This window comes from Podarcis tiliguerta (genome assembly GCF_965153285.1).
Source record: "Podarcis tiliguerta genome assembly, chromosome: 9".
Lineage (NCBI taxonomy): Eukaryota > Metazoa > Chordata > Lepidosauria > Squamata > Lacertidae > Podarcis > Podarcis tiliguerta.
The window spans coordinates 28,855,927-28,880,898 of NC_139542.1; the positions used below are offsets into that span (position 1 = coordinate 28,855,927).

Below are 24,972 nucleotides of genomic sequence, written 5' to 3' on the forward strand. Positions count from 1 at the left end.
AAATCTTGCTGCTCTGCTTCATGAGCAACCATCACTGAATCCCCAGAAGGAAACTGGTTAGTGTTCCGATGAGTTTTTTTGGCAGATCCTCCTTTAGCTATTGTTTAGTAAGCAGAAGTATGAAATGTCACTCTGTGATCTGTGCTGATTGAGTAATAGACTTAAAAATTTAGCACATATTGAGCTCCATGCTGCCAACTCATTTATTAAGCAGAGTGCAAGAGAACAGGAATAGGGCATGTAGCTTTAGCTATCCAGGGAGCTGCACCAAAAATGCAGACCTGAGTTGGTGTTTCATTCTTTACTTCCACAATCACAAGGATTTATTTCAAATGTTGCACTACTTAATATAATCTCTTATACATAAAAATAATAAAAATACAACAACATTTTAATAAAGTCTCCTGAGAACTTGATAAAAACAAAACGCAACTGCATTTCACAATAAAGCAGCCATGCACAAAATAGGAAAATTAAAAATTAAGAGTCAGAGTCCAGGAAAGCTTGGGTAAACATGTATATTTTTAGGAGGCATTGGAAGGTCATTACTGTCTGAATCTCAGAGTCTTGAGATTCAGAGTAATCTCTTTATATGGATGTGTATTTGGTATGCTTATAAATTTATATTTGTAAAATCAAATATAAACGATTGCAAAAAAAAAAAGGAAGGTCATTACTGTCTCTGCCTCATTAATTTACTGAAGGTAGGGGAATTCCAGGTGGTAGGTGCTATCACTGAGAAGACCTGCTTCCATGTGGTCACGCAAGTGGCAATCACTAGTCACCAGGATTGAGGGGGCTTGTGTGTGGTGCCACGCAACCCAGAAGTCAGCGCCCTTGCTAATCATGGAACATCCAACAGGGTCTCCTTGGAAGATCTTGTAGAATTCTATGTGATATGACAGATTTCTTTAAAGCTGTGTATGGCATAAGGAAAATGTATGTGACTCTTTTCATGCAGGGCCCTGAATTGATGAACAAATACGTTGGAGAATCTGAACGTGCAGTCAGAGAGGTAAAGAGTTATTAATTTAACTGGAATATTAAGTGCACATGTACAGGGATGTATAATACAACTTACTGTCTGTTTTGCTACATTATAGTCAGGTTTTTTGTTGCATCATGCAGTCATTGCTTTGCAGTAACTAGTTTTCACAGGCTTTGAATTATAGCAGTCTTCACTGCTTACTGCTATATGTTGATATGATGAAGTCAGCTTGTGTATGTATTTGCTAAGAGTGGGGGGGTGTTCTTGGAAGCTCAATCTGATATCTCTGGCCCTTTCTTTTTCCTATCCAAACTTACTAGGGGCCTGCAGCAGGATGGTTTTGCTGTGGGTTCACTGAAGACCTTTGGGACTTTCATAGCACTATCCTTGGCACAATGATCTATGGGGAATATTCGCTTCTAGATTATTTTACTAGGATATTGCTTGAACGGATACATGCCTCCAATGGAGCATTGTGCCCAGGATGCTACTAAAGCACTGAAGGGTCTATTGGAGACTCCAGAGGGAGACCTGGCTGCCGCCAGGTAAGTTTGAGGAAATGGTGTGAGGCGGCATGGTGCCTTACACAGTGGGAGTAGGGAAACACTGGTTTCGGTTAAATTAACTTGTGTGTTTACTGTGATCAAGACTTTAATTGTAATTTGAAAGGTGTTTTTTACAGTCTTCTTTTTCTTAACAGCAACAATGTCATTTCACAGGAGGGAATTGTAGAGTTGAAAGATGTAATTTGCAGAATGGCCTACATCAATCAGGACTTTCCCCTCTATATATGAGAGGCCAAGCTATCACTGGGGCCACATGTCTGGAGAAAGGAGGCGGATAGTGACAGCAGCTGCCAGCTGTGACCACAGTGATTCTTCAAGCTGATGGGGGGGGGGGAATGCTGTTGTAATCATTGACCTGATTATGCTGCTCCCATTAAATATTATTAGTACATTATATATCATATCTACAATATATTACTTACAGTGTACATGCATATTGTTTGTATACTCTGCTTGTTTAATTAAAGCTGATATCTGCAGACTGTATAGTCGAAATTATTATTTGGCAACAAAAGGATTTTGTAAGCAGTAATCAATACTAAGGGTAGAATTCAACACTGCACTTTTACGAACGTTATGTCTGCAGAAGCAGATCAGCTTGCCAGATGGAACAATCCTCATTCCCCCCTCATGTCCTGTCTTGAGGGTTCTCATGACCTTCCTGAGCCAATACGGAGGTGAGGAAAGGGAAAAAAGCCCCATTGCACAAGTGGAATGGCTTCCGCTGATGGGGATCATTAGGTGAATCCTGCCCTAATAATTCATTTATTCTAATGCTGCTGATGTGCTGTTTTGGTAGAATGGAATTCAATATTTTGTGTTCAACGAGTTGCATTCATGGAATTGAGAAATACTTCAATACCTTAGCTTTTGTTTGACAATTTTAAATTGATAGGAATTATCCTGTTAATGCTGTAGCAGCTGGTAACTATTTTGTTTTTACCAGGTGAGCCTGGAACATCCTTTGGCTAATTCTTAACAGGTTTTGCCAACTGATAGTATTAAAAAGTTAAAAGACATTTAAAATAGTAATCCCCAGATATGCTTAGTATATGTTCAGTTAAAGTATATTTACACAATTTTTTTTGCTGCTGTTTAGAGAATAATTGGAGGGATGCAAGCAATGCTATTTGAAATGGTTGACTCTGCAGTCTACAAAAGCGCAGTCCATCAGTTGGACATTCTAGATGATGCAAGGTTGTGTCATTATGGTTTGATCTTGATATTGCAACCTATCCTGGATATTGGAAGCAAACCAAGGGTAGCAACTTTATTTGTGATTATGCAACTTCTTTGGACAATCTAACAATTATTTTGTTTTTGTTTTGTCAGATCTTTCGGAAAGCCAGAGCTGTTTCACCCTCAATATTGTTCTTCGATGAAATAGATGCCCTGGCAGTAGAAAGGGGGAGGTAAGAAAAATTATGTACAAGGTTCTGGGTGTGTTACTGCTTTGTACTTTCACACGAACAAGAAGTTGACTTTTGTATCTGTTTGCCTTGCATATTTAGATGGAAATTGGTTGGTTCATTTTATTAGGGATATAAGTGTTCTGCAAGACCTAGCAGTAATTCAAATAAGTGACTTTTTTTCTTTTCAGTAAACATTTTAAAACTCCCCTGCTTTTAAAGACTGCCAAGAGAAGGATCCTAATTTTATTGATTTTTATTGAAACAGTGGTGCTGGGGGAGACCACTTCCACCCCTGCCTCCCACCACCCTGGTGTTCTTTCCTGATTAAAATTCCCCCATGAAATGACTGTTAACCCCACAGGGAAAGACTGTTTCCCTGACTGCCTTCCATTGGGGTAATAGCGTCTGTGGGGAAAATTGGATTAGGCAAATGTCACAGGTGAACGCTACCCATACTTCTGCTCCATTGTCACCAAGCATATATCCTTGATCATGCATTATATGCAGGTATGCAAGTGTGTATGTGTTGGCGATGGAAATGTGATTTTCAAGATCTTCGGCTTGGAGTCAGAGCACGTCATGAGGATGTTGCCTTGCACTTTCATTAGAATGGGAAATGGCCATAGACCAGAACCCCAAACTGTATGTTTATTTAATTACACTCTACGAGCATTTAACGCTTGATGGTTTCACGCATGAGGCATAAAAGTTTGTTAAAGACACTGTTTACAGAGAAACTTTTAAACAATACTCTTTGTCAAACCAAGTCTCGGGTAGACTTTTCACACCTAGCAGGGATATCAGGGTCCCAAGTAGCAACACCCACCCAGCCCCTTCTAGGATTTAACTTCCCCACAGGGAATCAAAGCCAAGTTCCCTAGCTAACCCCTCTCAGATAGTCCAGCATAGTCTGCCCATAGACAATCCTTGTATCTCAGTGAGAGCCTATTCGCTCTCTGTGCCTACTGACGGATAATTGCTATCTGAGCCCACTCAGATAGGCAGAGACCCCATTTGCCCACCCAGATGGAAAGTCTCTATCTGACTGTTAAACTGCTATGGTCTAATCTAAATTCCACACATTCTCTCCTGATTGGTTGTTGGTCTCACCATTTCTCACTGGTTGTTGGGTCACCAGGAGGCAGACCCAGGGCCTGTCTATCATAGTGCCTTGTGATGTAGTGTTTTAACATGCCAATCACTTCCATCCATTGGACATGCTGGCTTGGTGTGGCTAATGGAAGTAGGAGTCCACAGCATCTGAAGAATGCTATGCTCAATACCCCTGTTTAAAGGAAAGGAATGGCATTTCCAGAATTATTTGATGATGATGATGATGATGATGATGATAATGTGCTATCCAACTAGGTCACACAAAGTATACCCAATGAAATCAATGGACTTAAGTTACTAAGTCAATGTGCTCTGAATATGACTAATGTTGGATTTCACCCAACAATAATAAGAGCTTTCTGTTTTGTACATCTCCAGCTGTAATTTGCTTGTGTGACAGGGATGTAGAGTTACCAGAACAGTAGTCTCTTGCGTTAGCAGTAGCAAAATTTTGGAGCTAAATTGTCAGATCTGACGTGAACATAGAACTGAAACAGAACACTAGCCAGTTGCCGTAATTTCTGCCCTTTGATGCAATCTGACTGTGGTGTCTCGTTATATGTTGCTATATTCGTTTCCTGCCCTTTTTTATTATGACACTTATATAAACTTTTAGCCATTCTCCAGGGCACTATTAAACATGTCTAAACTAATTATTAAAGAAATTACAAACAGGAATAAACATGCCAAATACATATTTCTAATACAGATTTTGAAGCTGTGCAATGTGATGAAAAGGCTGTTATAAGAAAAAAATGAAAATGGCCAGTTTTGTCCAGTATGTTCATTGGAGCCTTAGTTTACAATGTTCCCATTCTAGCTAGGTGCACTTCCCAAACCATCATCTTATCTGGAGAAGGACACAGCCTTGGCCTGTCCATTGGAGATAGGAGGTGTGACCTTCAGTGTTCCATTGAAGACATCTGCTTTTTGGAGCATAGAAAAGAGCCGAGCAGGACACAAATATTTTATTGTCAAATGTGAACCATATGGGAGGTAAAATATGTAACATAGTTCTCATAAAATTCATCTGGAATTAAATGGTGTAGGAAACCAGACAAGGCACTTATTGGAAATGACCTGTTTTTACAGGCTGATTTTCCACAGTAGGAATTTGCAAATGCATTAGAGATGCTAACGATTTGCAGGCTCCAGAGATCCATTTCCTCTTCTATAACCAGACTGAGGTTTTCAAGGAAACACCTGTTGATATTGTCTCCCTAGTCCCCCTGTGCTTTTTCTACAAGAACATATTGCTGTCGTTAAACGCCCTGTGCCCTTTCCCTACAGATAACTACTTCTGGTTATAATTTACCCTATTAATTGGCAGTGTTTGTGTAAAAATATTGGAATGAAAGATACTGCAGGTGGCTTTTGTGTGCGGAATAGCTTTTGTATATCAGCTGACTTTGCACATATACAGGGCAGAAAAATGTAAATCAAGAAGCAGCTACATACACTTCATGTATAATTGAAGCAGAATAAAAAAAATAGGCATACAGCATAATGCTGCTACTGGCTTGGCCCTTATTTGCACTTCTGTGAAAGATTGTTACCTGACCCTAAAGTAACCCCATGTACCCCTGAAGCGCTCGTTTTGTTTGTTAATTTAATATATACCACCTTTTGTCCTAAGGCCATGGGATGGTTTCAGTATACTAACATAAACAACATAATGTATAACAGAGCAGTATCCTGCTAAACATTTCAATAATAATAATAATAATAATAATAATAATAATAATAATTTATTATTTGTACCCCGCCCATCTGGCTGGGTTTCCCCAGCCACTCTTGGCGGCTTCCACAAAGACCAAAAATACACTAATATGTCATACATTAAAAACTTCCCTGAACAGGGCTGCCTTAAGATGTCTTCTGAATATCAGGCAGTTGTTTATCTCTTAGACATCTGATGGGAGGGCGTGCCACAGGGCGGGCGCCACTACCGAGAAGGCCGTCTGCCTGGTTCCCTGTAGCTTTGCTTCTCGCAATGAGGGAACCGCCATAAGGCCCTCGGCGCTGGACCTCAGCATCCGGGCAGAATGATTTCTACTAGCACAAACACCTTTGATTGCACAACAGCACTTCCTCTCATCTGCATGCCCCCCAAATATATTCTGGGAGATATCCCAAGCACCTGGAACAGATTTAGGGTGGTGGGGCCACATAGGGAGAGTACAGGAAGGGAAAGTTCCTCTGTACAGCCAAAAGTGCTTGTGGTAGTGGAACTGTTTAGTTGGATAATGCCTTGAATATCCACAAAATACAAAACATTAAAACAGTTGTTGGAGGCTGTGGGTAGTGGTAGGACTAACTTGCGATTTCTATAAGAATTGATTGTATCTCCATCATAGTAGCTACCTCTTATTTGGTGAAACCACAGCTAAGGGAGGGGTGTGTGTGTGGAAAGTGAAGGAAATTGCTAAGGCGGTGGGAGGACTAAAGAATGTATGAGAAGATTTGTATGTTATTTGCCAAGTTTAATAATAAAGAATGGCGAAGGCTGTGTCACTGATTTCCGAAGTGGAATTGAGCAAATAAAATGAGAGGTTTTGTTTTGAGACATTGTGGTTGTTCCTGCTGACTATCGTAGAACCACTTTGGCAGTCTTTGTTGCAGTATTTAATAAATCTTTTGAAAGTAGTGGTGAATTTGGCATATATTAAATGAAACTGGCCAATTCACAGTCCAAATATACAATAAGGAACAATCTGTACTACTGCAGAAATGGATGCCTTTCCTATTTCTCTGTGGTTCTGACTAATATTGGGTTTCTTTTAGTTAGCTGCGTTTTCTTGGCACTATTTCATAAAAGACGTCTGCATTGAGGTCATGTCCACATGAATGTTCCAGATACAACTGTATGCGAGAAGGAATGTTTGTTCCTAAATAATCCTTTCCTTTTCAAAGCTTCAGATTCTTAACAAATTGTGCAGCTGCAGAGAATTATGGGTACTTGTAATTCCTTGGTATCCTGACCATGTAAAACCTAATTCCACTGACCGGTAAACTTTGCCAAGAGGAAATGGCTTGGTAATTAAACTTGAAGGTGATGAATGAACATGGTTCTGTGTAAATGCAGTCCAGACAGTCTGTTTGCTGAACTTGGGATATCTACGTGCTTTGGAAATAGGATGCTGTTTATACATGTAGGATTGTGGGGAGTTTTAGGCAATAGACATGTTTGTTCCTTTTTGTTTTTTATAAGCAGTTTCAGGCATGAAAAATTGTGGGTTGGAGAGAACACTACTGTTAAATTCCTTTTAAAAAAGTCAGTGCTTTGCTGCACATTATTGAAGGAAGAGAACTATATAAGGCACCAGTTTGCTTTCTGAGGCCAAGAAGGGGAAGCGTGTGAACAGAAGGTAACCACTGTGCTCTCAAAAATGTAGCCATTTAGGGAACAACTTTTGATTATACTTTAAATGCACATGGACATTTATCTGGTACTCTGGTCATGCAAAATGAAGTGACTGAATGGTGAAAGAAAAATCAAAGGCCAAAATCTATAGTAAAATCTACAGGTTTAGCTGTAAGAGCCAGTGTGGTGTAGTGGTTAGGAGCGGTAGTCTCGTAATCTGGGGAGCCGGGTTCGCGTCTCCGCTCCTCCACATGCAGCTGCTGGGTGACCTTGGGCCAGTCACACTTCTTTGAAGTCTCTCAGCCCCACTCACCTCACAGAGTGTTTGTTGTGGGGGAGGAAGGGAAAGGAGAATGTTAGCCGCTTTGAGACTCCTGAAGGGGAGTGAAAGGCGGGATATCAAAACCAAACTCCTCCTCCTCCTCCTCTTCTTCTTCTTCTTCTTCTTCTTCTTCTTCTTCTTCGTAATCGGCACCAGAAAACAATATGTAGTAAGTGTCAATTTTGTGACTTAAATTAAAACATTACAGCTACAGTGAAACAATATATCCAGTAAGGTAATTACCGTATTTTTCGCCCTATAGGACGCACTTTTTCCTCTCCAAAAATGAAGGGGAAATGTGTGTGCGTCCTATGGGGCGAATGCAGGCTTTCGCTGAAGCCTGGAGAGCAAGAGGGATCAGTGTGCACCAACCCCTCTCGCTCTTGAGGCTTCGGGCAGCTCTCCGCAAGCCGTGGGAGACCGGCGGGAAGTTGCGCTGGTCTCCCAAGGCTTCTGGAGAGCTGCCTGCATCCCGAAGCCCGGGACGCGCTGAGAAGCACGCCCTGGGCTTCGGGCAGATATCCGCAAGCCTGGGGAGACCGGCACGACTTCCCGCCGGGCTCCCTAGGCTTGCGGATAGCAGCCTGTTCTGGGGGCTGGGGTTGGGGGAAGCTTGGGCTTCCCCAGCCCCACGCCTGGGGGGGGGGGAAATAATTTTTTTTCTTTATTCCCCCCCAAAAAACCCTAGGTGCGCCCTATGGGCCGGTGCGCCCTATGGGGCGAAAAATACGGTATATATTTTTTCTTCACTTGAAGCACTTTTAACTCGGGTGGAAAGGACAAATTAAAAAGTAGCTTCTACTTCAGTTTAGATGCACATCCTTGCATGACAACAGAAAACTTGAGTCCTGGTGCTAGATCAGTGAGGTTCTGACAGTAATGTGGAACACATAAACACCTGCCTTTTCAGAATTCAGCTTGTTTGTTGGCCCACATCCAGCCTAGCACTGCCTCCAAACAGTCTAGCACCTTAGCTACCTCTCCTGATTGAGATGGAAATAAGAGATGTCTGTCATCTGCATATTGGTGGCACTTTACTCCAATATCTTGAGTTCCAGTGTCTTCATAGAGGTGTTAAATAGCATGGGTGACAAGGCAGAACTCTGTGGGACACCACAGGAAAACGCTTGTGGTGTCAAACAGTGGCCTCCCTTAACTACTTTCTGGAAGTTTGAGCAGAACCAGTGCAATATAGCATTCCCAGCCCCCACCACCTTGAGCCGCTCCAAAAGGATACCACGGTCAAGAAAGCTGCTGAAAGGTCAAGAAGAATGAGCAGGGTTGCACACTCTCCATCTCTCTCTCCTGACAAATGTCATATCCAGGGTGGCCAATTTAGTTTCAGTGCCATCACTACAATAGATCCAGATTCTCAGTTTCCTCCAACTATGAATGAAGCTTGTCTCCAAAGCGGATATTAGGCACTGGGCGATTGTTACTTAACATTTCTGGGTCCATGGAGGCCTTCTTAAGGAGGGGCACTCCACAGCTTCTTCAAGACAGGTGGTATTTCCCCTCTTCCAGTGAAGCATTGATGACTCCCTAGACCCAGAGAGAGAGAGAAAAAAACCAGTTCTTGCTGGGTATAGGACTGGATAAATATTTTAGATTTTGTTTAAAATTCCAACCAGCAATCCCTGGTATTGTATTTAAATATTGATATAATATTCTGCTGTAAGAGGAATCCAGCTTGTGTCCACATTGTAGTCTGTAGTACGTCCAGATTAAACTTCAGTTGATTCTACAGTCGGCATGATTGATTACAGTTTTCAGCTTGATTAACTTCCAGGAATGCACAGAAGGAGAAATGCTGAAGGGGGGAAATAAAGAAAGGAAATGGAAAAGTGCTGTCAAGTTTCTTTCTAAAAGACAGCTGCTGCAAGCTGAATATAATATTGGAATATTAAAACTGGTTATCTTTTTCACTGTGCATAAGTACTGCACTATAAATACAAAGCTTATATCCCTTTGCAGAATCGTGCTATAAGGCTTGTTTACATGGTATACTGAACACAGGTGCAAACTACCTATGCATGTACAATTATTTATTGTGAAACAGTAAATATTTTATTATTTGTACAGCTCAGTTACTGTAAGCACTGGTACACAGACTCTACATTCTTTTGAATGTCACATATGAATAACTGTACAACTCAACTGTTACGTAGACAGGTTGTACTTTCATTGAATATAACATGTCAACACCCCTAATGAAGCTACTGTTTAAGTAACCTCACATTTTACCATTAATGCACTTGTTTCATTAATGCATTTGTTTTGTTTATTGATACTTAAAGTGAATGAAGTTAAATGTATGTTACTTACATGTACACAGGATGTAGGTTTTAGGAGTATGCAAATCTTACAGTAAACAATAAATTACTGCTGAAATGCATAACTAACAGCATATAAAACCACAATTAAAACAGTAAAAAAAAATCCCCATGCCCCCAAATCAGTAATACATACAACACGCTACGATGACACCAAAATATAATTTGTGTATGAAAACATTTTGTATAGAAGATAACTGAGAATTAAAACAGTAAAAAAAAATCCCCATGCCCCCAAATCAGTAATACATACAACACGCTACGATGACACCAAAATATAATTTGTGTATGAAAACATTTTGTATAGAAGATAACTGAGGAGCCCCTTTCATGTTTCAGGAGCAATTTATAGGTCTGTCTTACCTAGCTGTATGGAATATTACTCATATGTACCGTGTGTTTGGTACATATGTGGAGCAAAACATGTATACTATTACTTGTAAAATGTGAGTTGTTATATCTTTAAACACAGATCAGGAATTTATTGTTGAGTAGAGTTGATAAGTCTTGTGGTCTTTACCTGAGGAAATAGTCATTCATAAAAGTGTGAGTTTATGTTACAATAAAGGCCAAAATAGGTTTTTAGAAACTGTCTTGGCAGATGCCCATAATAGCAATTGGTAATCTTGATTGTTGCTTTTATTGAAAATAAGCACTCTGGAAAGCCTTGTCCTGCCAAAAACATATTTCACCAGAACTTGAGAGAGGAAGGAAATAAAACAGTGTGACAGTTAATTACAACCATGGTAGCTGGACTGAAAAGTCTGACCTGGCAGGTGTGCTTTGCTGACAGCTTTCCTCCTGTGAAAGCCTGACAGAAATGTCAGACTCAATACATTCTTCATACTGTGTGATTGTGGTGATTTTAGTGTGGGAGTGTGTTGGCAGGCAGGGGGTTTGGTATTTTAGGAATGTTTTACCTCAGAAACTTCTAGAGAAGTTAGGAATACTAGTCAAAAGATGTGTGTTGGAGTTATAATTTTTCTGGAAGTAAGTTGCTTGAGGTTTTTAAAAATCATTTTCAGGTAACCGTAAAATACACATGATTTTCAAGGACAATGTACAATGTGTATTAGAAGTGGAGCAAGCCAAATTTCTCTCTACTGTTCTTATTTCTCTAGATTTTTGAAGGTATAAACTGTAGAGGATAAGCTTGTTTTAAAAGCTGTTTTTTCCAAGATCCATTTTCACTGGAATTTGTAAAATGAAGGAAATAAAACAGTGTTGCAGTCATTTTTTACTTGTGTGTGGCCCCTTCCACACAATACATTTAAAGTATCATACTACAGTGGTACCTCAGGTTAAGTACTTAATTTGTTCCGGAGGTCTATACTTAGCCTGAAACTGTTCTTAACCTGAAGCACCACTTTAGCTAATGAGGTCTCCTGCTGCTGCCGCGCCACCAGAGCACGATTTCTGTTCTTATCCTGAAGCAAAGTTCTTAACCCGAGGTAATATTTCTGGGTTAGTGGAGTATGTAACCTGAAGTGTATGTAACCCAAGGTACCACTGTACTTCAAACAGTTGTGACTTCCCCAGAGAGCCATGGGAACTGTAGTTGTTGTTTTTTTAAAAAGGGTGATTAGGAGACCCTTATTTCCCCATACAGAACTACAATTTCCAGTGTTCCACTAAACCACTCTGGAAACTGTAACTCTGTGCAGGAACTAGAGGCCTTTCCAGACAACTTTCAGTATTCTTTGTGAGAAGCCATGGTGGTTTAAAGTGGAATGATACTGCTTTAAATGTATAGTGCAGGTGCGACCTGTGTGTGTGTAATAAAATTAAGGTGTGCTTTTTTTTTTCCTGCACACAACCCGCACAGCTTCCCACATGGTTTCATTTGTGCTGCTAGGATGTCATATATTCTCAGTGCTACAGATTATAGTATTTTGTTACTACATTTTCTCAGCATTTACCCCAGATAGCATCTTATTTGCAACTGTGACACTGTGCATTTCAGGCACCTGTGGGGTATTTTGTGAAACATACTTGATGATGGTAACATAATGGGTGGCATTCAATTAATGTGCCCTGATAAGCGCAAGCATTTCTGCTTGTGCTGTGGGTCTTTCCTCTTGCCCTGCACATGCCCTGTGCCACCTCCAAATCTGCCCCAGAGGGAACCTGAAAACAGATCTAGGAGTCCAATAGAAGGATGGAAAAGTGTACTGCACAAGCAGATATCCTTGGGCTTAGGGAACATTCACGCAGTTCAAATTGGATACAGTGGTACCTCGGGTTACAGACGCTTCAGGTTACAGACTCTACTAACCCAGAAATAGTACCTCGGGTTAAGAACTTTGCTTCAAGATGAGAACAGAAGTTGCGCAGCGGCAGCGGGAGGCCCCATTAGCTAAAGTGGTACCTCAGGTTAAGAACAGTTTCAGGTTAAGAACGGACCCCCAGAACGAATTAAGTTCTTAACCCGAGGTACCACTGTACTCTTCTCCGCATGTGTTTCAGAAACTTGCTTGTGTGTAGCTTAGGGAGCAATTAGAAATAGAGTGGAAGATGCTCAGGTTCAGTTTAATCTATTAAACTTCCAGAGATTAAGTAGCCTCCATGGTATTACAAGAATTCAGTTTAATCAGAAGTATATAAACTCCCTTAGTAGGCCTTGCTAAGTACTCTGTTTGAAGGGCCTTGACTCTACTAAGGTTTCAGTTTATGCTCTCAGCTGTTGTGGGTGATCTTCAAAGAAATTCTACATATAACTTGAGAAACAGATTCTGTGGGGATGGATAGTTAAAAATTTATCTTCTGAGTAGTTGAGATGTTAACATTTTGTGTCTCATACTGCTTTAGCAGCCATAAAATTGATAACCCTCACGTAGTACAGTCATACCTTGGGTTAAATGTGCTTCAGGTTGAGCGTTTTCAAGTTATGCTCCGCGACGACCCGGAAGTAACAGAGCTTGTTACTTCCGGGTTTTGCCACTCGCGCATGCGCAGACGCTCAAAATGACATCACGCGCAGAAGTGGCACAACGTGACACGCGCAGACGTGCTGTCGCGTCTTATGTTTTACTCAGGATGCGAACAGGGCTCCAGAATGGATCCCGCCTGCATCCACTGTATGTCTGACTTCTGGTTCCTTAGTTTAGTCCTTCCCTTCTCTTGCTAGGCTCAACTACTACTAAGGTTCTGCAAGCGTGGAAGCTCACAGGTCCTTGGCAGGCTACCTTGGGGTTCTTTGTGTCTTTCTTTTAATGTATGAATTGTGTAAAGATCACTCTTATTTTTTTGTTGGCCCTGGTTCCCTCCTTAAATCCAACCTTCAGTCTCCCAGGGGTAACAACCCACTTGTTAAGTATAACTTGTTAAGTTGGCATACCTGAACAACTCCCTTATGCTCACAGTAATAACTGCTGGAGAGCTTTTAAATTAGGGGCAGGGAACATTTTTAAGCCACATTGCCCTTTGGGAAACCTTCCAAAGGCCACTTGCCAGTGGTAGATGAGGACAGTGGCAAAAGTGGGTGGAGCAGTGGACATAAATGTTATCTCTGTACAGTAGGTTAGTTTCTACATTCCAACAGCATTGTTCTCCTTCATCTAGACAAACGAAGCATCATCAACATTCAGTGGTACATTCCACCAAAGCAAAAATATTCAAGGTGCAAAGCAGAACTAGTGGGTGAATGTGTTAGGGAGAATTATGAGGGCCAGACATAGAGACCTGGAGTACCACATTGCCCCAGTCTTGAAGTGCACTCTTATGGATGGTTTGAATTTTGTTAGTGACTGGTGACAGAAGCAGGTTAATCTAGAATTCCAGATTAATCTAGACTACAAGAGCATGCTGTTGTATAAATGTTGCTGTTTGTAAACAGTTCCAAGAGGTGGTCAGCTTGTTGCGTTTTCCAGATAGCAACCGCTGTTTTCATTAAGTATGGGTGTCAGTGTAATTATCTAATGATTTTGGCTCAGTTTATTACACCTGCTTTTATTGTGAATTCTATAGAAAGTGGGAGTATGGAAAATCACTCTATTCAAAACTGTGGGTGGAGATAGGTCATGAAAGTTTTACAACTTTGCCTTTTTAAACACTGTGAAATCACAAAGTTGAATGTACAGTGGTACCTCGGGTTACATACGCTTCAGGTTACAGACTCCACTAATCCAGAAATAGTACCTCAGGTTAAGAACTTTGCTTCAGGATGAGAACAGAAATTGTGCTCTGGCGGCGTGGCAGCAGCAGGAGGCCCCATTAGCTAAAGTGGTCTTCAGGTTAAGAACAGTTTCAGGTTAAGAACAGACCTCCAGAACGAATTAAGTACTTAACCCAAGGTACCACTGTACAAGATAGACAGCAATTGGAGTTGGTATTTTATCTTAAAGGCACTGTAGGAAGCTCATCATTTCACTCTTAAGTCTTGCGCTCCTGACCATTCTTCAGTAGTAACCTTTTTAAAAAGCTTGTTTCTGTCATTGCTGTTGATTCCCTAAACTTCAGACAGCTGTCATTGGACAGGTGAACAGGCACACGTGCGCACCTCACAAACTTTGGCATTCTGTTTGGCATACAGTCGGGTTTGTTGACAGGAAACTGTTTTGCATCAGTTTTTGCCTGATTACTATTTCTGTAGTGCTGGGATGGTGACATCATGGTTCACAGGTCAGCTGGCGGTGGTGGGGAAGAAACGCTTATTGGCTGGATGCTGGTTTTATAGATGGGTCTGAAAGGTTAAACATAATTTGTGTATCTGAGTTGTGCTTGCGTCAAAAACCGAGACAGCCTTAATGAGCATTGCCTGCTTTAATTTGAAATTCTTGTTGGGAAATCATGGGAAAATGGAAAAAATACATGCTTGTATGTCACCCCTCAGATTAACAGTTTATGCAGAGCTCAAACATCTGAGCACACATGCTGCTGACGCAGTTCTGGAGCAGCTGGTGGAGAAATCTCCTGCTATAAATGTCTGTCTGTCTGCATTTTTATAGGATAGCCTGTTAAGCCAAAAGGGCTTGTTTACTTGTAGGAGTCATGCTAAATATGGTGTGTAATCTGACAGCTGAGTTCCATGCATAAAGGAAAGCACGGCAGCTTTGGGCTACATGGAGGACTTAAATCTATATTAATATCAGTGTGGGCAGGAGTCTTGTACAGCAAAGGAGTACAGGGTAAATGCTTATTTGGAAAGCAATCAAAATAAACATGAAACATTGCACTTTAGGTTCCGGAAGCATATGCAAGAGGAAAGTAATTCTACTTTTTCTGTTTCCTTTCCTTTCTGGTCCTTAGTTGATTCATTTCCAATTGGGAGTTTTGACATGTGCAAGTATCTGGATACTAAATTCTGTGACTAAGTATTTGTCATCTTTCCTTCATTCCCACTTCCCACCTGTTCCAAATTTTCAGCTCCACTTAGCAGCAGTTGTTCAAGGGAGCTTTTGGAACAAACTGCACTCTTCCAGGGCATTTCTTGGGGTTGGTTATCTGTGTAGATAACACCAACTGAATAAAGTAAGAGAGCAATCCAGCTAAAGTTGATGACTTAATTCTCTGTTCTGTAGGCGAGTAAAACATGTGTCTCCTCTGAAACCAGTGGGAATTAAGACTGCACACACATTAGGGAGCAAGTCCCATTGAACTCAATGAGACTTATTTTTGAGTGAGCATGCTTGGGATTATGTTTCAAGAAGGTTTTATTTTGTCAGGTGTCATTGCCAGCGTTTGTACTTGTAGATAAGAGACAGTCAATATGAGAAGACAAGAGTGTATCTTAGCTGCGCTATTCACTTCCCTGGTTTTGCCCCATGTGCACCCCACATTAGCTATGCCATAAATCAAAATTAGGACAATTATTGCACAAGACCCAATTGTAAATGCTACTGAGGGCAGGGCTTATAAAATGGAACAGACTCTTGTGAAAGCAAATATAAAAAGCTCATATGTCAGCAGGATCAATCTTGTAAAACAAGCTTTGCATCTGCCATTTTGTACCTATTACATATTTAAAGTAATAAATGTGGAAGTTATAATTAAATACCCAACTGCATTTTTGAACTCACTTTTTCACATGTAGTTAATAAAAAAAAACCAAAACCCCACACAAAACACAAATAGGCTAACTTCTGAAATCTCTTCCAGGAGAAAAATGTCTTTTCTTTTTGAGACCTAACCATTTGGTGATTTCAAAACAACATATGTATTTAACATCTGGAGCAACAGCTGTGCAAAATTAATAAGAAGGTGGTTTTATGGGTTAGCTGGCCACTGCTCAGTTTGGTCTTACTTGGGGAAGGTGGAAGAAATGAATCTGTAAAAGGCCTTCATTTCACTTACAGTGTTGGATGACCTGCATTGGTGGCAGAAACTAAAACACTGTCTGAGCAGCGTTTTAATGTTGCCAATACATCTTTACGAAATCAACCCGTGCGAATGCCACAATAAATCACTTGCCAAGTTCTGACATACTTTGTTTTGTTGGTGTTTGGTAGCCAAGTTGGTGGGAGTTGCAGGAAAAGGATACTGGTCCCAAAACAATAGCTTCAGTTTTTAAAAAATCGGTTCCATGTTTGTGTTCTTGTTGGTAAGCCCTGTTTAAGTACATCCAAGCCATTAGTGATAATGGGCAAGGGGGGGGGGGGAGTCAGTTACACTGATATTTTGCTGAAAAATAAACCACCAAGAAATTCATGACCTGTCAATAACTTCCTCTTTCAGAATGTGGAAAGGAACTAGGCTATCCTTGACTTGATCACGTATCAAATAAGGAAAAGCTGATTCATCAGATTAATGTAGCACAGGGATGGAGAACCTTTGGCCCAGGGACCAAATAGAACTTCTAAGCATCTCTATTTGGCCCTTTGGAAGCTCTCCAGGCCACTTGCTTGAGTGCTTTTGCCTAGCCAAACGTGTGCTTGAACAGTGGCAATGCCTCTTACTTGCTTGAAAGGAGGATGGATGTGGCGTTTGTAGAAACATTTGACTTTTGCATGCCTGGAATTTATTCTCCTGGACAAAGGTTAAGAGCCACACCATTGCTCTGCGCAGTTTTTCCTCTAGTCCCTCTCACCAGTGGCATGCAGCCCCTGGAAAGTTGCCTATGAGGGAATGTGGTCCTCAAGCTCAAGTAGTGTTTAAGAAATGAACACCCACTACTATGGCTTTCGTTTTGTATTTCCATTAGCTCTTCGAGTTCTGGGAATGTGGCAGACCGCGTCTTGGCACAGCTGCTGACAGAAATGGACGGGATTGAACAGCTAAAGGATGTGACTGTTTTGGCTGCGACAAACCGACCAGATATGATAGACAAGGTAAGAGGTTTGGGCACTTGCCCCTACTTTTGTTAAAACTACTTTATTGGAAGTGAGATGTTTTAAGACTGCAGTCAATTGTAGTCAAACGTCTTTGTAAAGTACTGGATTTCTTTAAAAGAGTTTTTGTATAGGCTCAACAAAAACAGTTATTCTCCTGGTTTTCAGAAGAAACCATGGTTTGCTCCACCAGTGCTGCTTCTTCAGCATTTTTTGAAAGCAATATTAAAACTGACCACTAAGACCTCTATGCATTCACAAGGCAGTAAGATGTTTGCTGCAGCCGGAACAGCTTTGAGCAAGTTGGACTGCTTGGGATCTTGGGGTCCTTTGTTTCAGAATTAATTGACCATTTTGTAGAGTTGGCCAGCCTTGGAAGTACTGTACCTTGAAACCTCAGAACTAAATACATATCTCCAGTCCATGTGGGGTGAAAGGAAAATTGTCTTTCCATAGGCAAGAGGGAATTTCCCCCATACCAGTCAGTTACCTAGCCTGTGCTACACTGTTGCTTTCCTACGATAGATAAAATTGTAGGTAGTCATTCAGAGATTGTTTAAGCAAATTGTGCAATGTGTCTTTGTTCTCTCAAATGTGTTTTTGTTTAGAATTGCATCCAATCTCCTAACTTTGAACCTTCATAGACATCGAGGATGATAGCTTGTTAGCCCTCCCTGAATTGAGTGCCCTTTTCCGTAAGACAGAAACAGAAATTTACCAGCAAGAATGTCCTTTTCTTGGTTTCCATCTTCCATAATACCTCTGGCATCTATTTATAATGGCAGGCTAGAACAGAAGAAGCTGTTACAACCCCAGGGAACTCTGTGATTGTTTCACAACAGGAAGTAATGTGTGTGTAGCTGAAGAATTGGATTGCTTTAGCTCCTGCTGGGTGAGATCTGAGTGTCAAACACATTAGCTGGGATGCCTAGAGCATAAGGGCTGAGAATGAAGTGATAGTTTGTGGTTTGTGATGGCACCCTGGTGTTTCTGACAGCTCATCCCAGCAGTGTGCAGCAGTTGCATCCTCAAGTGCCCTATTTGCATGAGAATGACAGGATGTGATTGGACAAATGAAGATTAATGAGAGAGTGTAGTGTCAGTGTGCTATATTGTCTTTAGATTCATGGTGCTCTTTGTTTCATTACCAGTGAGAAACTTCAGTGTAGCATGGAACAGAAACTGGGGAGAATATAGTGAATGAAAAATATGACCAGAGTTTAGATCTGGTTTCATTTAAAACCAAACCATATTCATCCTGAAATAAAATGCAAAATATATGTACTTGCACGTAAAACAGTGGATATCCACATCAGACTGTTTTCATGCATCCAATCTTCATAAATTAGGGGCATCATGTTGGTTTTTCTGTCATCTGCATAGCAGAATAGACACCTCTAGAATCAGGGTGATGCTGTGCACATGCTAGTAGCATTATCAAAAAATTCTCTCACAGTGTACTGTACCTACATTTTGGGGGAATTCTTCCTTAGTGTCTGCTTTGGTATAAATTTGTTGAACCAGGAGTTGAAAATTCTTATTCTGCTGCCCTGTCAATTGGATCAAATATAGAAAGGTTGCTTCTTCTAGTTGGTTCAAAGAAAAGTTGTTGCCTCTTATTGTGTTATGAAATTTATTATTCCAGTAAAGGTAAAGGGACCCCTGACCGTTAGGTCCAGTTGCAGACGACTCTGGGGTTGCAGTGCTCATCTCGCTTTATTGGCCGAGGGAGCCAGTGTACTGCTTCCGGGTCATGTGGCCAGCATGACTAAACCTCTTCTGGCAAACCAGAGCAGCGCATGGAAACGCTGTTTACCTTCCCGCCGGAGCAGTACCTATTTATCTACTTGCACTTTGACATGCTTTCGAACTGCTAGGTTGGCAGGAGCAGAGACTGAGCAACAAGAGCTCATCCCGTCGCGGGGATTTGAACCACCGACCTTCCAATTGGCAAGCCCTAGGCTCTGTGGTTTAGACCACAGCACCACCCACATACATCTTCCAGTATGTGTTGTATTTGGCTTGCTTTTAAATCCTAAGAGATATTCTGTGAAAAGAGAAATGAAACTTTACAATACGTTTAAACCTCAAGGGTTAATTACATCAGCCTATCAGCTGCTGCTAGTTAATTTCTCATTCATATTTGAGTTACTAATTTTTTTGCGGTAAATGGCTGAATTCAAACAGGCTAAAAATATTGGTATTTGTAACACTTCTGAATGATGGAGTGATCTGAGTTATGGAAGTCACCAACTTGGACCATTATGTTTTCATGTCTATTTATTCCTCTTTCTCTTGGAACCAGTATAGTAACAACAATCTTCATTATTGGCATGTTTAAAAATATTGGGTATTGAAGGTGTGCATACAATACAAACTGTACCACTAGATGGAAGCAAGAGAAGCAACTTCCATTATCACATAAATGAATGGTTCTTGTCTTGGAGTGTATTTTAAATTTCTTTATACTCTGTACCCATAACAAATGTTTCTAAATCATTTTTTTTTTACCAACACAATTTTTTTGAAAAAGTTCTTGTAAATTCTCTTACTACTTCTGCTATAAGATCAAAGCTACACCTCACACTCTCTCTGCAGAGGCCATTCACAGGTGGGAAGTGAAATTAAAAACCTCTCTCTGAAAAAGACCTGTTAGATTTTACTTGGAAGACTCTTATCTGGTGCCGATCCAATGTCCAAAAGACAGTGGAGCTGTGTTAGTGGAGTTGAGTGTTAATTAAAAGTAGTTTAGTTTTGATGAAAAATAAAAAGTGAGTGATTTGGCAGAATCAGTAACAAGTTTTTAAGTTTTTGCCTCCAGCGAAAAAGCAGTCTTTCCTTTTGAGAAACATCAAAGTTCTGCCCGTCTGGAGGCTTATGAAAGAAATTCAAATATTCAAGTTTTATGGGTGAACTAGTAAAGGGAAAGGGAAGGAATTTCAATACATAAGTTATCTGGCAACATGTTGAAGTTGTCATAAATCAGGTAATCTGAAGCTGTAAACATGTTCAGCATTTGTTTCGTCTGGAACAAATTGTGGTTATTGTATGATGCTCATTTATGTATTTCTATTGGGCTTTTCAGTCTTGCATCTGATTGGTAAATGCAGTGTTAAGTGCTGTTGGTTGCAGGACAATTTTATCATCAGATTTGCATAAGATGTGAGGAATAATTTTCTGTCATGGCAGTGGTCCTGTAAGTTGAATATAGCAATGAAATTAGCTTCACAGCAGAGATATGGACTGAATATGCCCATGCTACTCCTGAATCAAAAACATATTAATATGAACCTCCCAGACAGACCCATGAAGAAATAAACAATTTCACTTCCTTTTCACTCCTTTAGTCATGAGAGTGACTTTTAGATCCTTGTGGCAGCAAAGTAATGGGGGGAGAATTTGAAGTAACATGTGTAACACTTAAACTAAGTGTTGGACAGAGAATAGGAGTGACACACTACTGTTCTAAGAGTGTGCACTTTGGATTTGTATACCATTATGATTGGTAATTCATTGTGATACCCATCTGTGTGAGCTGTCTGTTGGCTGCCACCTGCTTTCTGCCTTCAAACTTCTGTGCTGTGCAACAGCATTGTAAAATGGCACCACTAACTGCATGTGACAGCGGTGATTGTTTCTGCCACAGTATCTTCACCTCATTGTTGCAGTGCTGCACTGTACCTGGCTCATGATGTTAGTGTGATGCCACAGGCTATGTGATAAGCTTGTGAAGTTAGGGCCTGAGGACCTTTGTCTTTTTCCTGAAGTGATGGCTTCCTTTCTTTGGTAATACATCTCACCCTTTTGAGTATTTGGGAATATTGATCTAAGAACTTTAGAGCTGGAAGTTTGTTATAATGTGTCTGTGTGCATCACAACTTTCAGCACAAAGAGCAGTACATCATTACTTCTAATTGCAGTGTTCTTGTTTCTGAAGGATCAGAGGTCATTGAAGAATCATAGGTCATTGTTGTGTTTAAAAGTATTATGTACTTCACAAAGTCTAAGAATCTTGCCTATCAAGGTTCTTACTGGGTTATTGTTGTTTTTAAGTACTAAATATTTTTCTCATTTTTCTTATTTAGTATTAGTTTTCTTTATGTGTATGGGCTTGCTTTTTTAAAAAATCAGCCTAACTTTATTTGAACGTCAGAAAACTAGTTTATAATGTTTTAGAAACCCTATTAAACTTAGACGACTCGGGGAGTGTGCGCGTGTGGAAACAACAGAAATTGATTATGTCATGACCTCTGAATTAAAATATTTTCACATGGCACTAAAAACTGAACAAATATCACAACCTTGATGCTACCACTGTGGGGGATGTGTCTCATGTCACCATCCATCAGTAGGGCTGATGGAGGGGGGAAAATGGAACAGGGACTTTGTAAATTACCTCTGTGAGGAGTCAGGTTCATACTAGAAACTGGTGTGTGAGGTAATCAGGTTTTTGACAGTTAAGGTCTTAAATAGCAAAATCAGCACCTGTTTTTGAACTGGGATTGGAAGCTTTCCAGGAACAATGAGGTCCAGCATCTTGATAGACTAAGAACAGTCTAATTAAATAATATGGCAGAGTTAAGGCAGGTTTTAGACAGTTCCTTAATTTAAATAAGGAGTGACTAGGAGACAAGAAATATTATTGGTTGTGATATGGCCCCACTGAACTCTGTCAGCACTGTGTTATTGACATCAGCAACAATTTTGCCTGTAGGGTGTTCCTTATTTATTGATTGTATGCTGACATTCATAAAGGTGTCTGAATTGTTTCCAGTGGAATTTTCAGGGTGCTTTCTTTAAGCATAGTAAATAAATATTTCCAGGTGTGCAGAAGTAATCCCCCCCCCCTCCAACCCTTCAATTGCAAAGGTACAGAGAGTGTGGTAAATCAGCCTTCAGGCTGCTGAGTTGTTGTCTCCCCCCTCCCCCCTTCTTTGTGGTGACAGTTGAAGAGCACAGTGACTTTTTCACTTTAGATTTATTATCTGCCAGACAAAACAAGGTGGTAGAAGAACTTGTTGGGCTGCATTTGTAAGCTTTCACAGCCATACCATAAAAACTAGGATAAATGTGGCTGCTTTTCTTTTATTTGTGAGTGAGATTATATGAAATTAAATTCAAGTATAGTAAAACATAGCAGAAAGCACTTCTCACAGCAACACATTAATGTGCTTTTCAGATAAATGCTTACTTATAAAATATTTTGTTGCAGTCCACATGAAGCTTTCTGAAAAGGCCCATTGATTTATGTAACTTCTAAGCATTCTGGGGTGACTGGATGCAAAGGTGTCACGAGACATTTACACTATTAATAGTTGTACAAAAGAAGGAATTTTATTAGGTGGAGCTTGTTATGCGGGAGATGAAATCTGCCTCTTTTAATCCTACTCTTCTCTGATTCTGGTGACTTTGCTAAAAGGGTAGGCAACCCACAAGGCTCCAGATGACAGACTACAACTCCCATCAGCCCCAGCCAGCATAGGATGATGGGAGTTAGATGATGAGAATTGTAGTCCCCCAATATCTGTGGGCTTTCCAATCTCTGCTCCACTATGAATTTCTGTTTGAGATACCAGGCTGTTCCTAGGAGAACAAGTTCTTCCATCTGGAGCAGTGCAAAGGCAAAATAGTGGTGTCAGAATGTACTTGTATGTATTTTGCTTTATCTCCTGCTGCTCACCACTCAGCAGTGAAATTGTGCATAGGAATTCAACTCTCAATGAGGATGTGAATGCGTACAGTGAATTCTATGACAAAGAAAGGTTGCCTTTGCTAACAGGTGAATTTCACCTTTATTTGCCAGCATTTAAAAAAACCCTGTTTGAGCCTTTAAACTTTTGGAACGGAGGTAGGGAGCTATTATTCCAGTATAGTTCCAGCAGCAACATAAATTCTCCCATTCCTGTCCATCTGCTGAGTCATTGCTCATGGCTGAATTGGCTCTGTCTTGTTTACTCCTCCTGAGAGACCCTTCCTTTTGAGGAGACTAGCAACCAAATGAGTGCTTCTGTGTAGACTCTGGGTTCCCCACCAGGTCTTCTACCACCCTTGCTAATTAGCTGGCATCATCATCAGTTAGTTATATGCCGCCTTTCTTACTGTAAACAATTCTCAAGGCGGCTCACAACTTCAACAGTTTATGTTCATGTTTCAAGTTTATGTTCACTAGCATAATAAAATTTACCCAGGAATAAATAGTAGTGTAATGGAAACATCTCATATTGATAAATATACAATAAATTAAACAATCCAGCAATAATTCGTAAGAAGGACTGAAAATAAAAATAACAGAACATAATGCAGATAAGCAGCAAGTTATGATATGCTGCAAGAAGAATAAAGCAGAGGAAGAAATATGTCAGAAGAGTTGTTCCTTGCAAATATGCGAGAAATAATTCATGAAATTTGCAGTTGCACGTACTGTATGAAGTTTTTTCACTATTGCACTTTGGATGCTTTAAACAGCTGTAAGGCAAAACTTGCAGTTTAGCTGTGCATTGACCTTCTTTGCATACTTTTACTTAAGGGGAGAAAATGGAGAACATGTGTTTACCAAGGTCTCAGGCTGCCTTAGGACTGCTGTGGGTTCTTCCATGTCCTCAGTTGGACTGGAGGTCTGCACAAGGTCTCTCACCTTTTCCTCAGAGGAGGTCTCCCTGAGACACTAGCTGGGCAAATCCTGAAACAGATTCAGTTTTTCAGTGCAAACTTTCTTTAATGAATCTTTACCTTGAATTAAGATGGATCTTAAATGTTGTTGTTGTTAATTTATTTCTATACCGCCCTTTATCAAAAGATCCCAGGGCGGAGTACTGCATTGAGAACACATTTTACAGAGCATCATAATAAAAACATAATAAAAAGCACATTAACAAGACAGCATAATAATAAAACAATGATAATAACAGCCCCCCAAGCTTTAACGCGGGTGGCGCTGTGGCGGGGACGCGGGTGGCGCTGTGGGTAAAAGCCTCAGCACCTAGGGCTTGCTGATCGAAAGGTCGGCAGTTCGAATCCCCGCTGCGGGGTGCGCTCCCGCTGTTCGGTCCCAGCGCCTGCCAACCTAGCAGTTCGAAAGCACCCCCGGGGGCAATTAGATAAATAGGGACCGCTTACTAGCGGGAAGGTAAACGGCGTTCCGTGTGCGGCTCTGGCTCGCCAGAGCAGCGATGTCACGCTGGCCACGTGACCCGGAAGTGTCTCCGGACAGCGCTGGCCCCCGGCCTCTTGAGTGAGATGGGCGCACAACCCTAGAGTCGGACACGACTGGCCCGTACGGGCAGGGGTACCTTTACCTTTACCAAGCTTTAACAGGCCATAGATTATTTAATAGCAAAAGGCCTGGGTAAAGAGGAATGTTTTTGCCTGGCGCCTAAAGACATGTAATGATGGTGCCAGGTGAGCCTCTCTTGGGACAGCATTCCACAGTCAGGAATCCACCACAGAAAAGGCCTGTTCTTGTATTGCCATCTAAGCCTATACCATAACCACTGGAGAGACTACTACTGGAGAGACTATAGAAATTGTCACCAGGAACCCCTCTAACATGGTTAGAATACTTGTGAAAACAAAGTGTTGTGAAGAAAAATGATATATTAAAATTGTAAGT

At 40.8% G+C, this 24,972-nt stretch overlaps 1 protein-coding gene across 2 annotated transcripts in view; it reads left to right on the forward strand.

Moving 5' to 3' along the window:
• AFG2A (AFG2 AAA ATPase homolog A) overlaps positions 1–24,972 on the forward strand; it is a 152,587-nt gene that overhangs the window by 29,054 nt on the left and 98,561 nt on the right. For both annotated transcript variants that reach the window (XM_083457241.1, XM_083457240.1), the window contains exons 12-14: positions 962–1,015; positions 2,887–2,966; positions 17,237–17,363. In XM_083457241.1, the coding sequence (XP_083313367.1) occupies positions 962–1,015; positions 2,887–2,966; positions 17,237–17,363 (261 nt within the window). The remainder of the gene's footprint in view (positions 1–961; positions 1,016–2,886; positions 2,967–17,236; positions 17,364–24,972) is intronic.